Consider the following 20688-nt stretch of genomic DNA (forward strand, 5'->3'; position numbering starts at 1 on the left):
CCTGACCCCCAGTGAACCCCACCAATCTGGAGCAAAAATTGGATTCATGGAACTGGGAATTCTCCCTACTTTGTGTACCTGGCATGTGGATGAAAATCTAGACCAGAATTAATGGTGTTTTTGAGAATTTATTTTGGTTGTTGTGTGTCCCTTGGTTACTGAAAGGTGGTCGATGATTGTCAGTGCACATGTGTGAAGTACATTTGCTTGTTTTGCGTGCACTGTTTTATATGCACAGCAGCTTCAGCCATGGTTGGTACATGTGGCGGAAACATTATGTCACCATCAGTCACGCCTGTGGCTTGTCGACAGTTTCTGTTAAGTGACAAAGGGTTGGAATTCTGCCAAACCCCGATGATGGGAGATCCAGAAATTGGTTTCTTGTCAGTGTGAATTTACAGTGGGATCTTTCGCTGTTGCTGGCCATGGTGAGTCGTAAAATCCACCAGAAGCCATATGAACCTCATTTGCATCTGTCCCCCAGCACCAGATTCTCTGTGGTGCCAGCGGGAAAACACACTGGGTGTAGAATATGTTTGGAACAAGGTGACGGCTAGAGCTGAACAATGCCACTTCCAGGAATCTGGATGGAGGTCGCCCACAATCCTGGACCACAGAACACTAGCCACTGCTGTGTCACGCCAGGGACCTGGGTGTAATTCCAGCTTTTAGTGGCAGTGTGTCTGGAGTTTGCACGTTGTCTTCATGTTAGCGTGGCTTTTCTCCAGGTGCCCTGGTTTCCTCCCACAGTCCAAAGATATGCAGGTTAGGTGGATGGGCCATGTTGAATTGACCATTAGTATTCCAAAATGCGTAGGTTAGGGGGATTAATGGGTTAAATACATGGGATTATAGGGATAGGGCTTGGGTAGGATGCTCTGTTGGAGAGTTGGTGCAGACTTATTGGACCGAGTGGACTGTAGTGATTCTATGATTCTAATTATGATTTTAGCAATGGGTCAGGGGAGCATCTGCAGGTGGACGTTCCAGATTAGGTGTCCTGGAAATGGCCTATCTTCCAGCCTCAGGGTGTTCCAAGAGACTTATCTTCATTCTCAGGAGTTCATCAGTGGTGAGTCAGTGATGTGTGCCTTTTCAGGAGGCCTGGACAGAACGGTGGATTATGCGGCAGTGAGGCCTGACCCAGCACTGAAATACCTCATAAAACACCTGGTGCATAATTAATGTTGGGGCCGAAAGATTTAGCATCTTCTTCTAGTCAGCTGCTGTAGCGGGAGACACTGCACATTTCTGCACATGCCACAGCACTCAGTCCCAACATGGAAGAATTCTGTCCATTGCTGTAAGCAAAATAGAGAATAAACCCAGAGAAGTATCTAACTCCTTCCCTAAAGGATAAGTAGAAAAGGACTAGGAATAGCGCAACAATAAAGGTAATGCAATGTGCTGAGAGGGTTAATGTGTAAGTATAATGCTACTGTTTGAAATAACATCTGGAAATGTAGATTATTCCAAGGTGACTACTTAGATGGACCGAGATATTACATTTTAGGTTCTTTTTCCCAAGACCTATATTTCTCCCTCCCAGGAGGGAGGGCTAGCCAGCCATCATTACTTCTTACAATTTTAATAGAAAATGTATTTCCTGATGTTATCATGCATGAAAGTCTGGTAACTCAGTTTATGTGAAGGGGGAAATGAGGTTTTATTCAACAGCACCTTTTGGGAGCTGTTATTAATTTGAAGATCTAGCTGCGAAAGAATAGCTGCGGGGGAAGATTATGGTTACTGTGGTTACAAAATTGATAATAGCAGTCAGAGGCATCATACCTTAGTCTGAACCTAAATATAGATTTGTGTCGCTGGAAGTTTGGAAAGATGCTTATCCTTTGCTCCCTGTTTTTAATACTCAGAATTGAGGCCATGTCATCACCACAGGCAAGTCTTGACTGGAGGCCAGATGCTTCCCAGTGAAGTATTAACCCTAACTGTTCACATGCATCTCTGATTCCTTGGATTAGAGAGTAGTCAATAAGGTAATCCACTTGCTCTCTCAGTTAATCTAAGTTGCTAGGTGTCAAGAAATAGGAGAGAGTGAGGAGAAATAATCCAAAAGTAGCATTTGGAGATCTCAGCTGACAGAAAATGCGGTTAGCTGCTGCAGCTACAAGATAAATACATAGATTCCATACAGTACAGAAGGAGGCTATTCGGCCCATCGAGTCTTAAAGGACCGCAATCCCACACAGGCCCTATTCCCATAACCCCACACGTTTACCCTGCTAATCTCACTGACACTAGGGGCAGTTTTAGCATGGCCAATCAACCTACCCCACACACCTTTGGACTTTGGGAGGAAACTGGAGAAAACCCACACAAACACGGGGAGAATGTGCAAACTCCACACAGACAGTGACTGAAGCCGGAATTGAACCTGGGTCCCCGCTGCTGTAAGGCAGCTGTGCTAACCTGTGTGCCATCATGTTGCCTCTGTTGACTGGTTTTCCATTGAATAGCAACAGTCATATTTAGTTGCACTCAGATTTCCACATGCGTAGTCACAGGATCTGGAGCAGATCATTCAGCCTCTTGAGCCTGTTCTTCCAGTTTGTTAAATCATGACTAATCCATACCTCAAGTCCATTGAATTGCCTTTGATCCGTGGATCATAATATTCCTCCATAGTAAAGATCTGTTGGATGAGCAATTTCAATTAAGGGATTATGCAATGAATGGAATGTTAGTTGTTTTAAGGGATAATGTAATTGAAGGAATGTAAATCTGGTAAATGGGTTTTTATGGATAAAAACATGTGTCCTTTTGTGGATGAGAATCCCACATTTTATGAGTTGTGAGAAAAAATGTTTATTGGTTTTACTTCTTTCTAATTTTATTATATCTGCTGTATTATTGTCAATAAAGGAATTAGTTTCTCTGTAGCTACATTTATTGTATCTTTGTATTATTTTAAGCATTTCAGTTGGATCACCCTCAAGCTTCTACTTGCCAAGAACACAAATCAAGTTTACATAAGCTTTCTATTAATTTAACCCTTTAAACCTGGTATATGCTGCTAAATTTGTTGTTCCTCCTTTGAAGCAAGTATCATTTCTGAGGTGATGTTCCTAAAACAGTTCAGGTAGGCCTGAGCTAGGCTTTGTACTACCAAAGCAACATTTGAGGCGTCTTCCCTATGTATTTCAACTCCATTGGGACAAAGTCCATCATTCCATTAGACAGGTTGATTAGTTTTTGTAGTTGCACACTGGTTTTAATGATTTGTACTGTTGCTCCTCTGTGATTCCTAGTCTCACATCATTAACAATATAGTCTGATTTGTCTTTCAAAGTGGATGTGGTGAAATGAGAGGTCATACAAAGTGGATGACCTCTCATTTCACCACATTTAATTTCAATTCACCACATTTAATTAAGGCAGCACTGTGGCACAGTGGTTAGCGTTGCTGCCTCACAGCACCAGAGACCTGGGTTTGATTCCGGCCTCGGCTCATAGTCTGTGGGGAGTTTGCACATTTTCCCTGTGTCTGCGTGGGTTTCCTCCGGGTGCTCCAGTTTCCTCCCACAGTCCAAAGATGTGCAGATTAAGTTGATTGAACATGGTAAATTGCCCCTCAGTATCAGGGGGACTAGCAGGGTAAATACCTGGGATTACGGGAATGGGGCCTGTGTGGAATTGTTATCGGTGCAGACTAGATGAGCCAAATGGCCTCCTCCTGCACTGTAGGGATTCTATGATCTATGACTGATTTAATCTGTCTATACCCCTGTGTAACTTGTATTTCTTCCCACAAAGCTTTCTATGATGGTTTCACATCATCTGCAAAACTGAATCCAAGGCTTTATTCCTTTATCCAAGTTGTCGATAGCTGAGGCCCCAGTACATGTCTTTGGAAACATCACTTTTCACATCCTGCTAATCATAATTGTAAGACTTTGATTGCATTGGAGGCGGTGCAGAGCAGATTCACCAGGATGCTGCTGGGATGGATGGGTTGTTTTCGTTGGAACAGTGCAGGAGGTTTAGGTGGGATGTGAGGAAAAGCTTTTTACTCAGAGGGTGGTGATGGTCTGAAATGCATTGCTTGGCAGGGTGGTAGAGATGAGTTACTTCATTTCCTTTAAAAGGTATCTGGATGAGCACTTGGCACGTCATAACATTCAATTTTGGGGCAAACTCAACTGGAATGTCCTGCTCCTGGTGTTTCCCGTGTGTTGTTGCAGACTTAATGGGCTGAAGGGCCTCTTCTGTACTGTATGTTTCTTTCATAATTCTACTAATTATTAGAATCAGTAATATCTATATATGTATTCTGTAACAGTTTAAAATTAAATGGTTCAGTTTGACTTTTGTTAACAATTAACAGTCAGGAAGAGGAAAGTGCTGTTAGTGAAGAAACAAAATTGTTTTATGACAAAGAGTTCCTTTTGATTCTTGAGCTGAAGTAGCTGTATGTGTCTTAAGGGCCACAACACAGTTCGGTCTGTTTTGGTTTTAAATCAAATTTGATGGAATAGCTAAAATAGTCTGAACTTAAGGCGACAGTATGGCCACAGTATCTCAGCAGCTGTGCTAACGGGGTGGGGGTACCTGAAATGGCTAATAAATCTCGTGAAATTGCATCCTGATCTCTGTCAGGCCTCACCCTGCCACAGGGTTGGCATAAACCACGCACCCAGATTCTCAGTGTATTTAAGTGCTAGAAAATCTGGAGTGAAAACTTGGCTGTGCATCTGGAGAGATACACGCAGGTTTTCAGTCTGACCATTAACACTCTGCCATGTTTTGGGAAAATTCACCCAGTCGCCAGGATTCTCTGGCTACCCCGCAGCATTTTTCTTGAATTTCCCATTGATACCACCCCACGTTGCCAGGAAACATCTATGTAAAATCTTGCTTAATAAATTCTACTTGATTCATAAATACTAGTTTTTGTACCTTGTAATCCAAAACCTTACATACAGAATATATTCCCTTTATTTCTACTCTGTGTTCAAACACCTAACTAAGTTAGGGCGGCATGTTGGCACAGTGGTTAATGGTGCTGTCTCACAACGTCATGGACCTAGGTTCGATTCTGGCGACTGTGTGGAGTTTGCACGTTCTCCCTGTATCAGCTTGGGTTTCCTCCAGGTGCTTCAGTTTCCTCCCCTAGCCCAAATTGCCCCTTAGTGTCCAAAGATTTGTAGGTTAGGTTAGGATTAACCATGGTAAATGTGCAGAGTTACAGGATAGAGCGGAGGGTGGGCACAGACCTAGGCTTATATCAGTTTAGAAGAATAAGAGACAACTTTATCGAAACATATAAGATTCTAAGGAGTCTTGAGAGGGAAATATGGAGGGGATGTGGGAGAATCTAGAAATAGGGGTCATTATTTAAAAATAAGGCCGAGATAAGGCAAAATTTAAGATAGATTTAGACAGAGATGAGGCAAAATAGTCTTTGGAACACTCTTCCTCAAAAGGCAATGGAAGCGGAGTCTTTTCATGACAGAGCTAGATAGATTCTTGATAAGCAAGGGGGTGAAAGGTTATCAGGGATAGGCAGGAAGTTGCAGTCAGATCAGCCATTATCTTGTTGAATGGTGGAGCTCGAAGGGCCGAGTGGTCTACTTCTGCTCCTACCTCGTATATTCAGATATACGATGACATCCTCAAAAAAAGCTAAACTAGGTTAGGCAGGTTTCTCACACACAGACGCCCACACCCACCCTCATTTGTGACTGCTCCGAAGTTTTTCATTTTTCCAAACCATTTTTCCATCGTACAATTAATAGAAACAGGTGAAAACTGCAAATCAGCTTGAAAGTTTAAATAATCTCTGGCACATTGGTTAGCTCTGCTGTCTCACAGAACCAGGGACCTGGTTTCAATTCCCGGGTTAAGTCACTGTCTGCACGTCCCTCTCATGTCTGCGTGGGTTTCTCAAGTTTCTGCCCATTGTCTAAAAGACCTACTGGTTAGGTTCATTGGCAATGCTAAATTCTCAGTGTACCTGAACAGGTGCCAGAGTGTGGTGACTAGGGGATTTTCACAGTAACTTCGTTGCAGTGTTATCTTAAGCCTACTTGTCACACTACTAAATAAGCAAACTTTGGTTGCCCTATCATTGAAGGTAAAGGTCATATCCCCTTTTTAACTCATATCCCCTTCTTTGATTCGAGTTATGAATCAAAGACATTTTTATTTATTAGCCATGAAAGAGCAATTCTGTGAACATTGAGAAAAAATCTGAGGTGTGAAACTTTGGGTGGCTGTAAGGCAAAGAGGTTTGGTGCATATTTGCACCTTTCAAAGGCACATGTAAGAACTGTTCTGAGAAAACTTATTTTACCATTCCTTTCCAGGAAACGGGTCCATCAATAACAGCACCATTTATTATGAAAAATCTATGGCTCCGTAGTATTTCAGGGTGATCTGGAATATGTACGTGTTGGGATTAAGTTGGCATATTCAGACTTTGATATGAACTACAAAAACCAGATATTCTTTATCTGTCCCTTAACCTGAACTTGTTTTTTTTATTAACCTTAGAATAGGCTGTACAGTGTTGCAGATTCTATAGCAGATAACATGTAACCTGCTATTATTGTTTCGTTTTCCCAGAGACCGTGGCTTGGAATGCACCACCTGACTCAGTAGGTGACACGGTGTGCAGCTGGAATGAGGCAACTGACAAAGCCAGCACTTGGCAGTTCACAGGGGGAGGAGATGTGAGCCCTGTGTCCTGGGGACCTTCAGACAGATCAATGGCTACCTCAGGTTGGGGAGTAACAGCCAAGGATTTGAGCAGCAGTGGAGTCGACTGGGATACTGCAGATTCTGCTGAGCAGGACATCTTCGCCAATATAGGTCAGTATCCTTCGAATTGTTTGTAGATGCAGTAAGAGCAAAGGAATGGATGATACAGTGGATTAAAATAGCTGCCCAGACAGATGGGACAGACTGATGTGACAAAAGTCTCCTTGCACTGAGGATTAGGAGCTCACGTGATTAAGTATGAGTAGCCTGAATACTGTTCCTAGTTAGTCTGACTCCAGGCACAAAACTCTCTGTAATTAATTGTCCATGGAAGGATTGAAAGTGAAAATCTCACACTGGATCAGTGAAATCTCTGAGGCTGGAGTTAAAGCACATTGTTGGAGCGCTGAAGCGGAGTTTACCTATTAAATATGATATGAGGTTGCACCTGTCCAAACTGGTAATTCATAAATGGGAATAGCAGCAGAGGCCAGGGCCATGACCAGACTGCTTTCGGGCACTTCTGAAACTTATTTATGTTCAACTTGATCTTTGGTGCTCAATATTAGAGAGAGCCATGGACATATTATATGTGTGTGTTTTATTAGCTATAAAATAAGCTACAGTTCAAAAAGTGGAGGATTAAAATCTAAGGATTGTGGGCAGGATTTTCCAGTCCTTCCCGCCAGTGGGATCATCCGCTCCTGCTGAAGGCATTTCCCTATCCATGTTCCCTGTGGTGGAGGGTGTGAACAGTGGGGCATGTGGAAAATCCTGCCTCATATTTATAGCATGAAATAAGAGAAGTACAATTTGAGGAGTTCGATCTGGAATGGCATGAGTGTGTCTAGTCTCACTTTGAGAATTTTCTACCATATTGTGCTTTGTCTGTATCATGTTCATTAAGTCATTTGCATAGTGGGAATTTTGTGTTTCTGTGTCAGTAGATTTCACCAAGTCATGCAGTCTTCTAATCATACTCTTACATCCCAAGATTCCCCACACCCCAAGACACCCCAAAGCCTGGCCACCATCAGGGCACAAGTCAGTAATATGTTGGAATACTCTCTATTTGCCTGGATGAATGCAGCGTTACAGCTTACTGCCAAAACAATCTACATGATTGGCACCCCATCCACCACCTCAAACAATTACTCCCTCCACCACCAATGCACATTGGCAACAGTGTGCACCATCTACTGTATGAAATGTGGTCACTTGCCAAGCCTTCTTCGACAGCACCTTCCAAACATGCAATTGTTATCACCTTAGAAGAATATGGGCAGCAGAATAATGGGACCACCCTGACTTTGAACTGTTTCTTCATTGTTGCTGGATCAAAATCTGGACATTGCTTCTGAACAGCATTGTGGGTGCACCTACACCACAAGCACTGTAGTGCTATTGAAGGCAGATTGGCACCAGCTTCTCAAGGGCAATTAGGGATGGCCTTTCCAAGGGAACTCGCATCCCATAGACAAATGAAATAAAGATAGGCAGACTCAACCAACCAGTAGTTCCCATGCGGCAGTCCCATAATGTAATCAGAGTTCTGCCTCCGAACATGGGTTATAAGAATATTTGTGAAAACTGCTAACTATAACAATTCTGGATTGAGAAGATTTATTCTGCTGTAAAACAAACCTGTAAAATGTAACTTACGTCAAGTCACATGGCTACTTCAGGATGATGTGGAGATGCTGCTGTTGGATTGGGGTAAGCGTAGTAAGAAGCCTCACAACACCAGGTTAAAGTCCAACAGGTTTATTTGGTAGCACAAGCCATAAGCTTTTAGAGCACTGCTCCTTCATCAGGTGACTCACCTGATGAAGGGACAGCGCTCTGAAAGCTCGTGCTACCAAATAAACCTGTTGGACTTTAACCTGGTGTTGTGAGACTTCTTACTGTACCTCAGGATGACACAGAAATCTATTCTGTCTCATCCTGAAATAGTGACTTTAGTAAGGACAAAATTTATTTGCTTTGGGGCATTTCATTATGTGAAAGGTGTTATATAAGTTGAAGTGGTTGATTTAGCCTTCCGCCATTGTTCTCACAATGTATGCAGCTATCCTTTTTCCATTAATTATTTATTTTTTGACCTGTTAAACTCAAAGGCCCATTGCCAAACAAAAAAAAAGCGACAAAGATTTTCGCTCCCAATTATTTTTCCCTGAGCAGCATTCAAGCGGAATTGTTTGTGTCACTGTCTAATTTGCCAGTATCTTCAATTTTAATTTTGAGCAGAAGTAGAGGTATGTGAGAAAGAAAGGATGAGGAAAGGAGCCCAAGCTGGGGAACAGAATAAGTCAAAATTTGGAGGGAAAGAGCATAAGGAGGAAAGGGAGAGAGCACAAGTGAAAGAGGGAGAACGAGGAGAGTCGCAATCAGAGAAGATGGCAGTTTGTATAGTTAGAGTTGTAGAAAATTTCAAAGAGCATTGGACGGACAGTATCAGAATTTATAGGATTTGAGTTTTAAAAGCTGCCAATAAGCAGATATGCAGAGTGTGCGAGTTTTACACGTGGATTTGGGTCAGAATGTCGTGTAATTTTATGTGGAAGCTTCTATATTAACAGTGCAATGTTAAAACTTTATGAACTCATTGTAACATTGTGTTTAATGCACATGTGGACACTTGCACCCTGTTGGTATCTTAAAAAGAGTTTGTCAAGAAGTTTGTTTGGAAATAAGAATTCAATTGTAAATTTGACCTCTTCAGGTCTGTTGCCTATTGAAATGTAGAATCAACAAATATTAGAGGTCTCAAGGACTGTTTTCCCTGATGGGATGTTCTCTACTATAAGCAACACACACAAAAAAGAACTGTTTGGGAAAATGGGAGAGTATTGCAGCCCTGATTTAATCAGGAGCTTGTAACATGGATCTTCTGATCAGCAACTTCTGTAAACATTGTTATGTGCTGGACATGCCTGATTGCGGAGTGAGGCTTTTCATAAACAATCCTATTCCCCTCCAGTGTAATGAACAATCTCAAACTGGTTGATTTGAGAAGCAACTGTTTTGTTACTTTGTCATGAATTGATCTTGCTGATTTGTGTTTAGGAACATGGGACAACAAGGCAGGTGTTAGAAACCCTCCTGTGACCTTTGGAGCATTTCCTGATCCTCCTGAAGCAAGTAAGTACGAGAGAATTTTCAGTTTTTAACACAACTTTCAGTTCATTTCATTGCCAGCAGTGAGCTGTATTAAATTGCATTTTCAATAGAGGATGCTGAGTGGTAGCCAGTAAACTCCCACTCACCTGATGAAGAGGCAGTGCTGCGAAAGCTTGTGGCTTGTGCTACCAAATAAACCTGACTTTAACCTGGTGTCCTGAGACTTCTTACGGTAGCCAGTAAATCAGAGAACACAAACACAGTTGAGGAATTTTTCTTTATTCTTTCATGGGTGCAAGCGTTGCTGGCAAGGTGGTTACTGGGCGACATTAGCTGTTGTTTGAGCTCCTGACTGTGATGTGCCATTTGCACACACATGGGTGGCATGCATACATGAAAGCCATGCTGCCCATGAAATGAGATAGATTTGATCATGGGGAACTGTGCTGCTTGAACAGGGGTGTCAGGATGTGTTGTGGTTCGTGGTATGGTGGCTAACCTTGCCAGCATGATGGCAAGCTCTTACCAACTATCTGGTGGCCAGCTGAGGAATAGAAGAAAGAAGAGAGGAGACAACCAATAGCACTCTCATCTGACCATGAAGAACTCATCCAATTATAGCGATAAATGCAACGCTACTTCCTCATTCACAGCAGATTCACATCTTACCTTCCTTCTGTTACTGATCATCCTGTGCACTTGGCCACGATGCAACAATAAATGCCATTTAAAATAAACATTTTAAACCAGACTTATACATCGAAACATGCCATATTCTGTACAAATGCTAACTAATTAACTGTATGCATTACCTTTATGCTTGTGTTCAGTGTGTCTTTGCCTGGCCTCATGCTGCTATGCAATGTGACTGCAGCTTGGCTGGTAGGCAACTGCTGACTTTCAGTGAGGGAGACTGCAGATGGTCTTGGAGGATAACCTCTGGCAGCTCTGGACCTAGAAAACAAGAATCTAGAAGGGTGAGATAGACCAATGCTTGATCATTGAAAGAATCAAGGGATATGGGAAAAGGACGAGAAAATGGAGTTGAGGCACAGGGTCAATGATAATCATACTGAATGGCAAAGCAGGCAGGCCTGGCTTCAGACTGCATCATTTTGGCAGCAGTCTGGGCTCACTGGGTAATGGGAACAGCAATGAAAGTGGCAGAATGGCAGTGACTGGAAGATGATTGCTGTCTTCCTAAGAGAGGACAGGTAAGTAAGTGCTACACAGAGACACTACATTCTCCTTGGGTGGCACAATAGCGTTCCTAATCTTTTAGAGGACAGGTTGCCAGTTTGCTGTGTTACCCTGAAAGCCCCTTTTAATATGATTATGGCATCACTCTGAGCTTGCATGGAAGAATACTGACCTTGAATGAGAACAGTCAGAGTTTCCATTGCTGCAAGCTGACCTTGCTTTACAGAAATCTGAGCTTCCACTGCAGCATCCAGAGGTTGAATGGCTTCTACTGGTACTACATTGGAAAGGATGGGTTCCAAGGTCTGCGCAAAGCCCTGTGCCAAATTGCTGCCAAATCTCTCCTTGACATTGCAGAGTCTTTCTGGCAATTCTGCATGCATTACCATTAGCCTTTTCCTGTACCTTGGCCCAATGAAGTGGTTATCTGAATCCTCCACTGCAGAATCTGTGAGCAGCCTTGTCCTCTGACAAGTTATCTATGTTCCTGGCTGTACGCCTCTAGTACATATCAAGAATTTCAACACATGTAGATCTCTCCTTTGAGTTAGTCACAGAAGTACCTTACCTGGTTACTACAAGTGCGAGAGTGACAATGTTTTTTCTTCATTGCTGTCTTCCTGCATTATTTATAAAGAAGGGACATGATTACAGAATAAATAAACAATTTGCGTAGACATTTTTTTTGGTCACTGTTGAAATACTTTGTTCAGTTTTGGGTGATCCACCACAGAAAAGTCAATAAAGTCATAAGGAATATGCAGTTCACCAAGATGATACCAGGGTGTTTTGGTCGCCGCACTTGCGCAAGGATATTTTGGCCTTGGAGGGAGTGCAGAGGTTCACTAGGCTGATACCGGAGATGAGAGGGTTGGACTATGAAGAGAGACTAAATAGACTGGGTCTGTACTTGTTGGAGTTTAGAAGGATGAGGGGGGATCTTATAGAGACATTGTAAGATAATGAAAGGGATGGATAGGGTAGAGGTAGAGAGATTTTTCCCGCTTAGAAAGGATAGCAGGACTAGAGGACACAGCCTCAAGATAAGGGGGGGGGGGGGGGGGGGCAGTTTAGATCAGAGTTGAGGAGGAACTTCTTCACTCAAAGGGTGGTGAATCTCTGGAATTCTCTGCCCGTTGAAGTGGTGGAGGCTACCTCGCTAAATATATTTAAGTCACGGGTAGATAGGTTTTTGATAGACAAGGGAATTAAGGGTTATGGGGAGAAAGCGGGAAAGTGGAACTGATCCACTTCAGATCAGCCATGATCTTATTGAATGGCGGAGCAGGCTCGAAGGGCTAGATGGCCTACTCCTGCTCCTATTTCTTATGTTCTTAAAAACTATAATTATGAAGATCTGAAATACTGGAACTATTTCCATGAGAAGAGAGAAAGCAAAGAGGAGATTTAATTGATGTGATTGAAAAAGAAAGGATTATTTCGAGGGGATAAAAGTTATAAGTTGTGTGTAAGAAAATAAAGAGAGCAGTTACATGTAGGGCCATTATAATGTTGACTGTTTAGCTGCAGGAAGAAATTGAGGCAAAGGCCATTGCATCCTTTGAAGAAAGAACAGGCAAAAAACTGGCAGAGGAGTTATGGGGAGAGTTTGGGATTAGTTTTCAATTGCTTCAGCAAGGAACTGGCACAAACACAACTGACCAAATAGTTTTTTTAAGACTGTAAACTGATATGGCTCTATTGTCCATTGCCAGAAAATTAGGCCTGATCAGCTTTGGAGTATCACATAAACCAAGGTTGCTGTAGTTTCGTTGGATAAAGTCCAGGGATTTTTTCTTTGCTGTGCAAATTTTTCTGCATGTGTGTTGAACATCTTGCACACTTTAATTTCTTCCACGTTTTTAATTCCTTGTGGAAGGTTTGAATTTGATGAGTCAGATTTGCTAATTATTGCTCCATACAGGTTGTGGCTAATGAACTTGGGGGATGGAAATCTCTCTCGTTTCCTGAATTGGGTGAGCAGGACCAATTCAAAGGACGCATTTTCTTCAGACCTAACAATAACTTCAAGGAATATGTTCCCTTCCATAACTATCAAAGTTATAGACCATATCGCCCATACCTGGATAAGCCACAGGACACCTCTCTTCAGTATGTGAGCTTCACTAAAGAGGCAATTGGCCAAACTATGCCTGCTCTTGCAGGCTGATTTCTGGACTAGGATGGTTACTTGTTCAGCTGCATTGATCATTACAATGCTAATCTTGGATTTTTCCAGGCCATTGCAGAGGATGTCTGCCAGATAAACCAGTTTACAATTATTTCCTGTATGAAGCAGGTGATTTGCATTAAGCTTGACAAGGTAGGCACCCTGATCACTTTTCCACTGGAAAGAATATGGCCATGATGGAGGGTACAAAATGTTACCACATACTGGCTGTCAGATAGTCCCATGCCATTTTGGACAGCATTCATGAAGCCATCAAGACTCTTCATTTTAACCCCAAATGTGCACATAGGGCTGGAGTTTACTGGCTTCTAGGGACAGACTGAGAGGCAGGTATCCTATAAATTGATGAAGGAAGGTGGCGTTTTGGTGGAATGCCCTCCCACCCAGAGGACAATTGGTATGTTCTGATTTATCCAGTGCTCCTGCTTCAAGTGTACTGCATTTTCCAGGCTGCGGGAATCTGAACTGATGCCGTGGGCAGATAAAATGTTGAGCACAACGTGCTGCAAAATATCCGGCACAACTTTGTCTGACCTCTGCATCTTGGGAGGAATCCAAATGAAGCGAAAGGGAAAGATTTATAATACATCCTCCTGACAATGACTTTCAAGACATGCAAGATTGTAAGTGCTTTTATGTGCTTCATGCTGCAGTTTTGTAAAACTAGTAGCGCTTGCTATGAAGATTTAGAAAGGAAGCCAGTGCAATTCGGGCAGAATTTATCAATGAAGCAGAAGACTAGAGGTTCTGGTTCAGTTCCTCAGCTGATATGTTGTAATTTCAGTCTTACGATTCTTGTAATTTCTTCCCTTGTATATAATATTACTTGGTTCCACATGATGTGCTCCAATGTTATCTTGTTAGGTAAATAATTAAAATGACAATGAAACTAAAATGTTAATTTTCAGTGGAAGTTATATCGACAGAAATATAGGGATGCTGTAATGCAAAACAATTTCCCTCACTGCCATTTCTTAGTAAGCTGTCACATTGCATCTGTGAAGTATATAAATTACCATATGGATACGTCATAATTACATAGTTAGATTACAAGCTTATCACTTGAGTTTTAAGGACATCATGGATTGATTTGAGGAACAATGTTCTTTTTCTCTTCAGTTACCCAGGACAGTACTTCATCTCAGGATAGCCCTTCAAGATGTTACTTGAGTGCCTCACTGACATCTCATACAATTGATGAAGCATGGCTTGGACTAGGTAACGATGTTTCATTATTTAAACACTTACTTTTCTCACTATAAATTTATTGCATGGTTCGAGTCCAAATATAGTCAGTAAAAGAGTTAACAACTTTTACATATTGGTAAGTACAGTAGCTTACATTGCATATTGTAAGACAATCAAACAAAGTGCCTCCCTGTTTCCATGGACACAGCTAAAAGCAAATATTTCAGTTGGTCTGAGAATATCCAAGTTTGCAAATTATTTGTTACCAGGTTCATAGGCCAACACTCAAATCTGAATTTATTGCTTTGGATTTTCAGTAGTTGCTCTCAGCAAATCTTGTGATTGGGTTATTGACTCACAAGAAGGGGTGAAGTGAAAACAGAAGATGGAAGTGCCTGTCTCACAGTCATGAACTGCCTGCATCCTTGTTGAAATCTTTTGTTTGTTTTATTACGGCTTGTGCGCTTCCAAACAGTCGTCCCTGAGCTCTGCCATGAAAGGTATTCAATCAGATTTGCCTTCCTGCTTCATTGCATCCTCATGTACTGAAATCGAGACAGATTATACAATTTTTCTTTCAACTCAATCTTTCCTGAGGACCCTAAAACTGAAACTTATAGCCAGTCTCTCTTCAGCCTTCACTGCCTGTTACAGTCCTCAGGCTCTTGAAACCCAAAGTTGATGTCACACACCCACTATTTTGCGTTGTAAGATGTATGCAATTAGTTATGCACTTCCAGCAAGAGCTTAGCACAAGGGAGATTGACAGCATCTGGCTCCACAGCGTCCCAGGGAAACTGCAGGGGAATGCCATGACTTGACTTATCTCAATCTCAAGCCTAATATTTGGTCCCTCCACAAGTCACTCGCCGTTTGGATGAGTAACAGAAATAAGTTTTATTTGAACTTTTTTGGGAATTTGATAAAGAATTTTCCTCAACGTTTAGATGATCTTGGTTTAGATGACATTTAATATTAAGTAATATTATGAATCCGCCATCAACAGATATCTAACTAATTGTAGACTCTAACTGCATGGTAGACATTAAAAATTCTTATTTAATAAACTCATGAATGGTTTCAGATAGTCAAAAGATTTTCACAAACATTTTTGTAGCACAATGAAGTTACCTACCTGGTAAGGTAATAGTTTTGGTCATGGAGCATTGCCATGCAAAGGCTGAGTGCTTTTCCACATAGAGGGAGATAAGCCAGAAGAAAAGTCAATTCAAGTTATTCCCCCACCAGTTAAATTGCATTTCCCTGTTTACCCAGGGTGGTATAAGATGCAATGCAGGTGAAATAAAAGTTGACGTTTTTATATTGAATCAAGATTAATAAATATTGACCCTTCATTCAGTCACTACCTAAATCACATTATAGGAGGGTATTTCTATTTCTATCGACTTGCAATCACTTGATGCACCTTCTCCTTTATACTCACTTAAACCGTTCACTTGCCAGTCAAAGTGAACAGATATTTAGAGGTGTGGAAGTCACTGGAAAGGAAGATAAGTATTGCAGACAGCCAATCCATTGCACACAGTTTTCCAGCTTCAGTCAAAATAAAAACTACCTCCAAACCTTTCCACCCAGGCCCAGGGCCTCTGACATTTCTGCCGTTAGTGATGGCACTACTGCAAATTGTTTTGGGCAGTTGTCATTGAGTTTCTAAAGAATGGAAGTTCACAACACTGAATAGGTCACAATATAGCACAAGCTACCAGCCTCATTCAGAGAAATCAGGAGTGTGACTGAGCAGTAAAAAAAAAAGTTCTGGAGGGCTGCTTTACCATCACATGGGAGAAGGCACATTGTTAGAAGGGAAGAAGATGCTTAATTGTTTACGTGACTGCTGTGTTGAACTCAGCAATTAAAAAAATAAAAAGGCGATCCATTAACCATCCAACCTCCCCCGCCCCCCAACACCCACCTTGCCCAAAATGGCACTCTGCACCTTGGGGAGCAAATAATAAATCTGTCACTTTAAACTAGATTTCCTGGTGAAATTGTAACCTCATAATCACAGGATGCTGTATGGCACTAAACATTTCCTGATCTATACAATACGCTACACCACAAAATTGTAGCAATGTGCTTTGGCCATCAAACAAAAATTGCATCATTGATTTAGGTCATTTATGAAAGTTTTACTTCATTACCACTTGTTTTGACTTAAAAATGGGCTAGTTGCAGTCTGACAATAAAGCAGCTGCTTTGAATAGGAATGGGTCTAATACATTTCTATTTACAAGCATAATGTTGAATTCCTATCCTTTATTTCAACCTACAACATTCAGCCCCCCGAACCTGCTCCAACAGTAACTACCACTAAAGGTGGATTGTCCCCATTTCCCTACACGTGTTCCAGAATAGGGAATATTAAGAGATCTCAAAGGCCCACCCAAATATAACCTGAAAAGTGGTAAAAGTTTAGGCCTCATTTACCTCCCCAAGCAGTGCATTCAGATAGCCACCACCTTCTGAATAAAGAAGGTCGGTGGCGATTCTCCCACCCTGCCGTGCTGCTTTCGTAGCGCATCGGGCCGTGGCACCCCACAGGGAGCTCGCAGAACAGCCTCCACGCATCTTCAGCAGCCAGATTTCCGGAAATCGACACAGAGCTGAATAATTTATGTTAATGAAGATTTGAATCAGTTTTTACTGTGATTAGCAGGCCCGGGATTGGAATGTCTTGGCCTGCTAGCCTTCTCCCCCCCCCCACCCCCCGCCACTGCCACTGCCAGGAGTGATTCACTAACGGGAACCCCACTGGAGAGGGGGAGAGCGGTGGTGGTGGGGGGCACCACCACCACACACACACACACACACACACCCCCTCCCCCCCAGAGGGTTGGACGTCAGAGGTGTGCTCCACAGACATTGCCACTTTGGCCCCCTGGCACTGCTCGACCTATTAAGTTGATCTTTCTCCACGTCCTTGCTATGACTGTAACACCACATTCTGCACCCCCTCTCCTTTTCCTTTCATAACATTGAAGGTGCTTAGTTTTAATGTTGGTGGAATTGTTACTTCCTGAAATTGACACTTTTTTCATTCGTGGGAAATGGGCATCGCTAATTGGCCAGCATTTATTGCCCATCCCTAGTTGCCCTTGAGAAGGTGGTGGTGAGCCACCTTCTTCAATCGCTGCAGTCCATGTGCCGTGCCTCCAATATTTTCAGATATTTTTATACTTGGTGATAGAAAAATGGTGAATATCTTAAAATGATATTTGTTTTACAGATGACCCCTTTGCCATTGACCTTAACTCAGATTGGAACCCACCAACAGAGGAATGGGGCAATTGGACAGGAGAGGAAACTTTAATAACCCAGGAAGTAGGAAAAGAAAAGCTGAAGGTAATAATGAAAAGGTACCACCCAATCAGTATTGCTGACGAAATGATTCAGGACTCCTTAATGCCCTACAATAAAGCTCATGAGTAACTCTCTTGATTTGTGTTCCAATGTAGTTTTAACTCTTGAAGCCAGTTGTGCACTGCTGTATATCAACTGCAAGACTGGACGTGGCTGAAATATGCATAGCCGAGTATAGATTAAGGTTTCAAAAAATATCTGACTAGTGTGGTTCTCTGTAAGATGTATGAACTAACCTTTTAAAGCCATATTTAATATTGGTTGCTGTGAAAGTACAGCTCTGGAATTTGCATTGACCACATCAGCACATATTTAAGGAATGGGTTTGCAATTGCATACTTGCTTTTGTGACCACAGGGATCCCAATGCCCTTCAGAACCAATCAAGTATCTTTGAAGTTTCATCACTGTTGTAATGAAGAGGAATATGACTGCCAATTGATGCACAGCAAGGTCCCACAAACACAAGCTAAATGACAAGATATAACCCAAATTGAATTACAACTTACAACCCCCAACTCCCCCACCTGCCAACTTCCAACTTTGAGGTAGGACAAAGACAGGCAACCACAGGGTTTGTTGGAGGCAAGTTGGTGAAGTAAATATTTTAAAGAGACGGGAAACCTCTGCTTTAACTTGCTTTGCATATTTAGTTCTACTCGCCAAGAACTCTCAGTTTTCGGGGAAACCCAGCACCACCTCCATCATATACCCCCTATTTGAGGAATATAACCCCACCCTTTCCCTTCCCCACTCCCCAACGCTGTCACTTGCAGCAGCAGGTGATTTACCTGCACCTCTGACCTGTTCCAGAGTGCTTGAGTGGAAACCAAGTCTATATGTCAAATCAAAGCAACATACACAGTGGGAAGCTCAAACTTGCAGGTTTTCTGACACAAACTACCCTCGACCACCAAACTAACCTGCCAGTGCAGTCCACACCTGTCAAGATTTAAGCCCTTTATTTTATTGGTGTTGGTTCAGGGATAGACACTTGACATTGACAGAACTCCCTTGCTCTTCTTCAATGATATATGCCATGATATATTTTGCATCCAACTGAGAGGTCAAACATCTTATTCAGAGGTGTTTAACATCTTACCTGCAAGTAGTACCCCTGACAGTGCAGCACTCCCTCACTGCCAAGCTGACATGCCAACGAAGTCCCTAACTTTAGGATGTTAACATAACATGGAACTGATTTTCACTCCTGAGGTGGGTGTGCAGAGTTGGAAAACTTCTCAGCTCACCACACCCACCTTGCCAGAAACTGTCAAGGTAGGCTGTTTAAAAGACCCATCTCAGTGCTCTGGTTCTTTGTCCAAGTATTGTGGTTGAATATTAAGCCTTCTGGCCTACACTCAACCCAGGCATACCCCGTTTCAACTCATGCTAACCATGTGCCCCGCCCCATCCCAGATGACCCCTTAGAGCCTCCATAATAACCTAATCCCCTATACCCATCTCCCATTGCCCCGTATAACTTCTATAATCTCTGTGCTCTCCCACTCATTCCCATGAACATAAGAACATAAGAAATAGGAGCAGGAGTAGGCCGTCTAGCCCCTCGAGCCTGCCTGGCCATTCAATAAGATCATGGCTGATCTGATAGTGTTTCAGTTCCACTTATCCGCCTGCTCCCCATAACCCTTAATTCCCTTATTGATCAGGAGTCTATCTATCTATGACTGAAACACATTTAACAAGATAGCCTCCACTGCTTCAATGGGCAGAGAATTCCAAAGATTCACGACTCTCTGGGAGAAGTTCTTCCTCAACTCTGTTCTAAATTGACTCCCCCTTATTTTGAGGCTGTGCCCTCTAGTTCTTGTTTCCATTCTAAGTGGAAATAATCTGTCTGCTTCTACCCTGTCTAGCCCCTTCATTATCTTATATGTCTCAATATATATGGCACCTTCCAACTTAGTGTCAACTCATGCCAATATATGACCCCCCCCTCCGCTCCAACATATCCCTGTGTCTCATTATAGTACCTATGCCAACCCATGTGTTCTCCCCCCCCCACCACCTCAACCATTTGGACTTAGTTGCTTGCTAAAGCAACTGGAAAGGAATTTTCTTCAATAATACATCATTCATTTTCCTTGCTGGTTTGTCTTTTTGTTCCTTGATGGTCCACCTTAGGTCCACCATCAGGAGTCATGCAGAAATTAAATAAGTTCCAAGAATCTGTTACTTTGCTATATATAAAAAGCACTTACTTGTAAAAACTCATTCAATACATTCAGATACTCTCCTGTATTTAATTCCTTGTAGCACAGTGGCAAGTTGTTAGCACTGCTGCCTCACAGTGCCAAAGACTTGGGTTCAGTTCGCGGCTTGGGTCACTGTCTGTGCAGGGTCTGCACCTTCTCCCCATGTTTGTGTGATTTCCTTTGGATGCTCCGGTTTTGTCCCACAGTCTAAAAGACGTGCTAGTTAGGTGCATTGACCCGAACAAGTGCAGGAGTGTGGCCGCCAGAGGAATTTCACAGTAACTTCATTGCACAAGCCTTACTTGTGACTAATAAATAAACTTTAACTTTTGTATTCATAGCCACATATCAAAGATAGCTAATCTCTTCATAACTCTTGGAGCTGTCAATCAATTGTGAACTTACAGTCCCTACACTAATAATAGGTTGTGTAAGCAGTAAAACAGTAATAATATAATGATAGGACATGGGGATACGTAAGCAAACACTTGAAACTGAAAGCACCAATTTTTTTTTCAACTCAGTCACACAGGGAGGCCTTTCCCCCTGAATTTAAAGATAGGGGATTTAAATGACTTAACAGTTTGACTTTCCACTGATCTTATCATAAGCGTTCGTGTTTAAAATATTAATTCACATAATGCAGGGAAATGGACCCATCCCCAGCAAAAAT

General features: G+C 42.2%; 1 protein-coding gene across 1 annotated transcript in view; it reads left to right on the forward strand.

Moving 5' to 3' along the window:
* LOC145344916 (uncharacterized) overlaps positions 1 to 20688 on the forward strand; it is an 83707-nt gene that overhangs the window by 51237 nt on the left and 11782 nt on the right. Inside the window, exons 5-8 of the mRNA XM_080192235.1 lie at positions 6586 to 6831; positions 9787 to 9861; positions 14351 to 14449; positions 17667 to 17782. Coding sequence (XP_080048361.1) covers positions 6586 to 6831; positions 9787 to 9861; positions 14351 to 14449; positions 17667 to 17782 — 536 coding nt within the window. The remainder of the gene's footprint in view (positions 1 to 6585; positions 6832 to 9786; positions 9862 to 14350; positions 14450 to 17666; positions 17783 to 20688) is intronic.

The sequence above is a fragment of the Carcharhinus amblyrhynchos genome, chromosome 7 (assembly GCF_965287045.1).
Source record: "Carcharhinus amblyrhynchos chromosome 7, sCarAmb.v2.hapA, whole genome shotgun sequence".
Taxonomy (NCBI): Eukaryota; Metazoa; Chordata; class Chondrichthyes; order Carcharhiniformes; family Carcharhinidae; genus Carcharhinus; species Carcharhinus amblyrhynchos.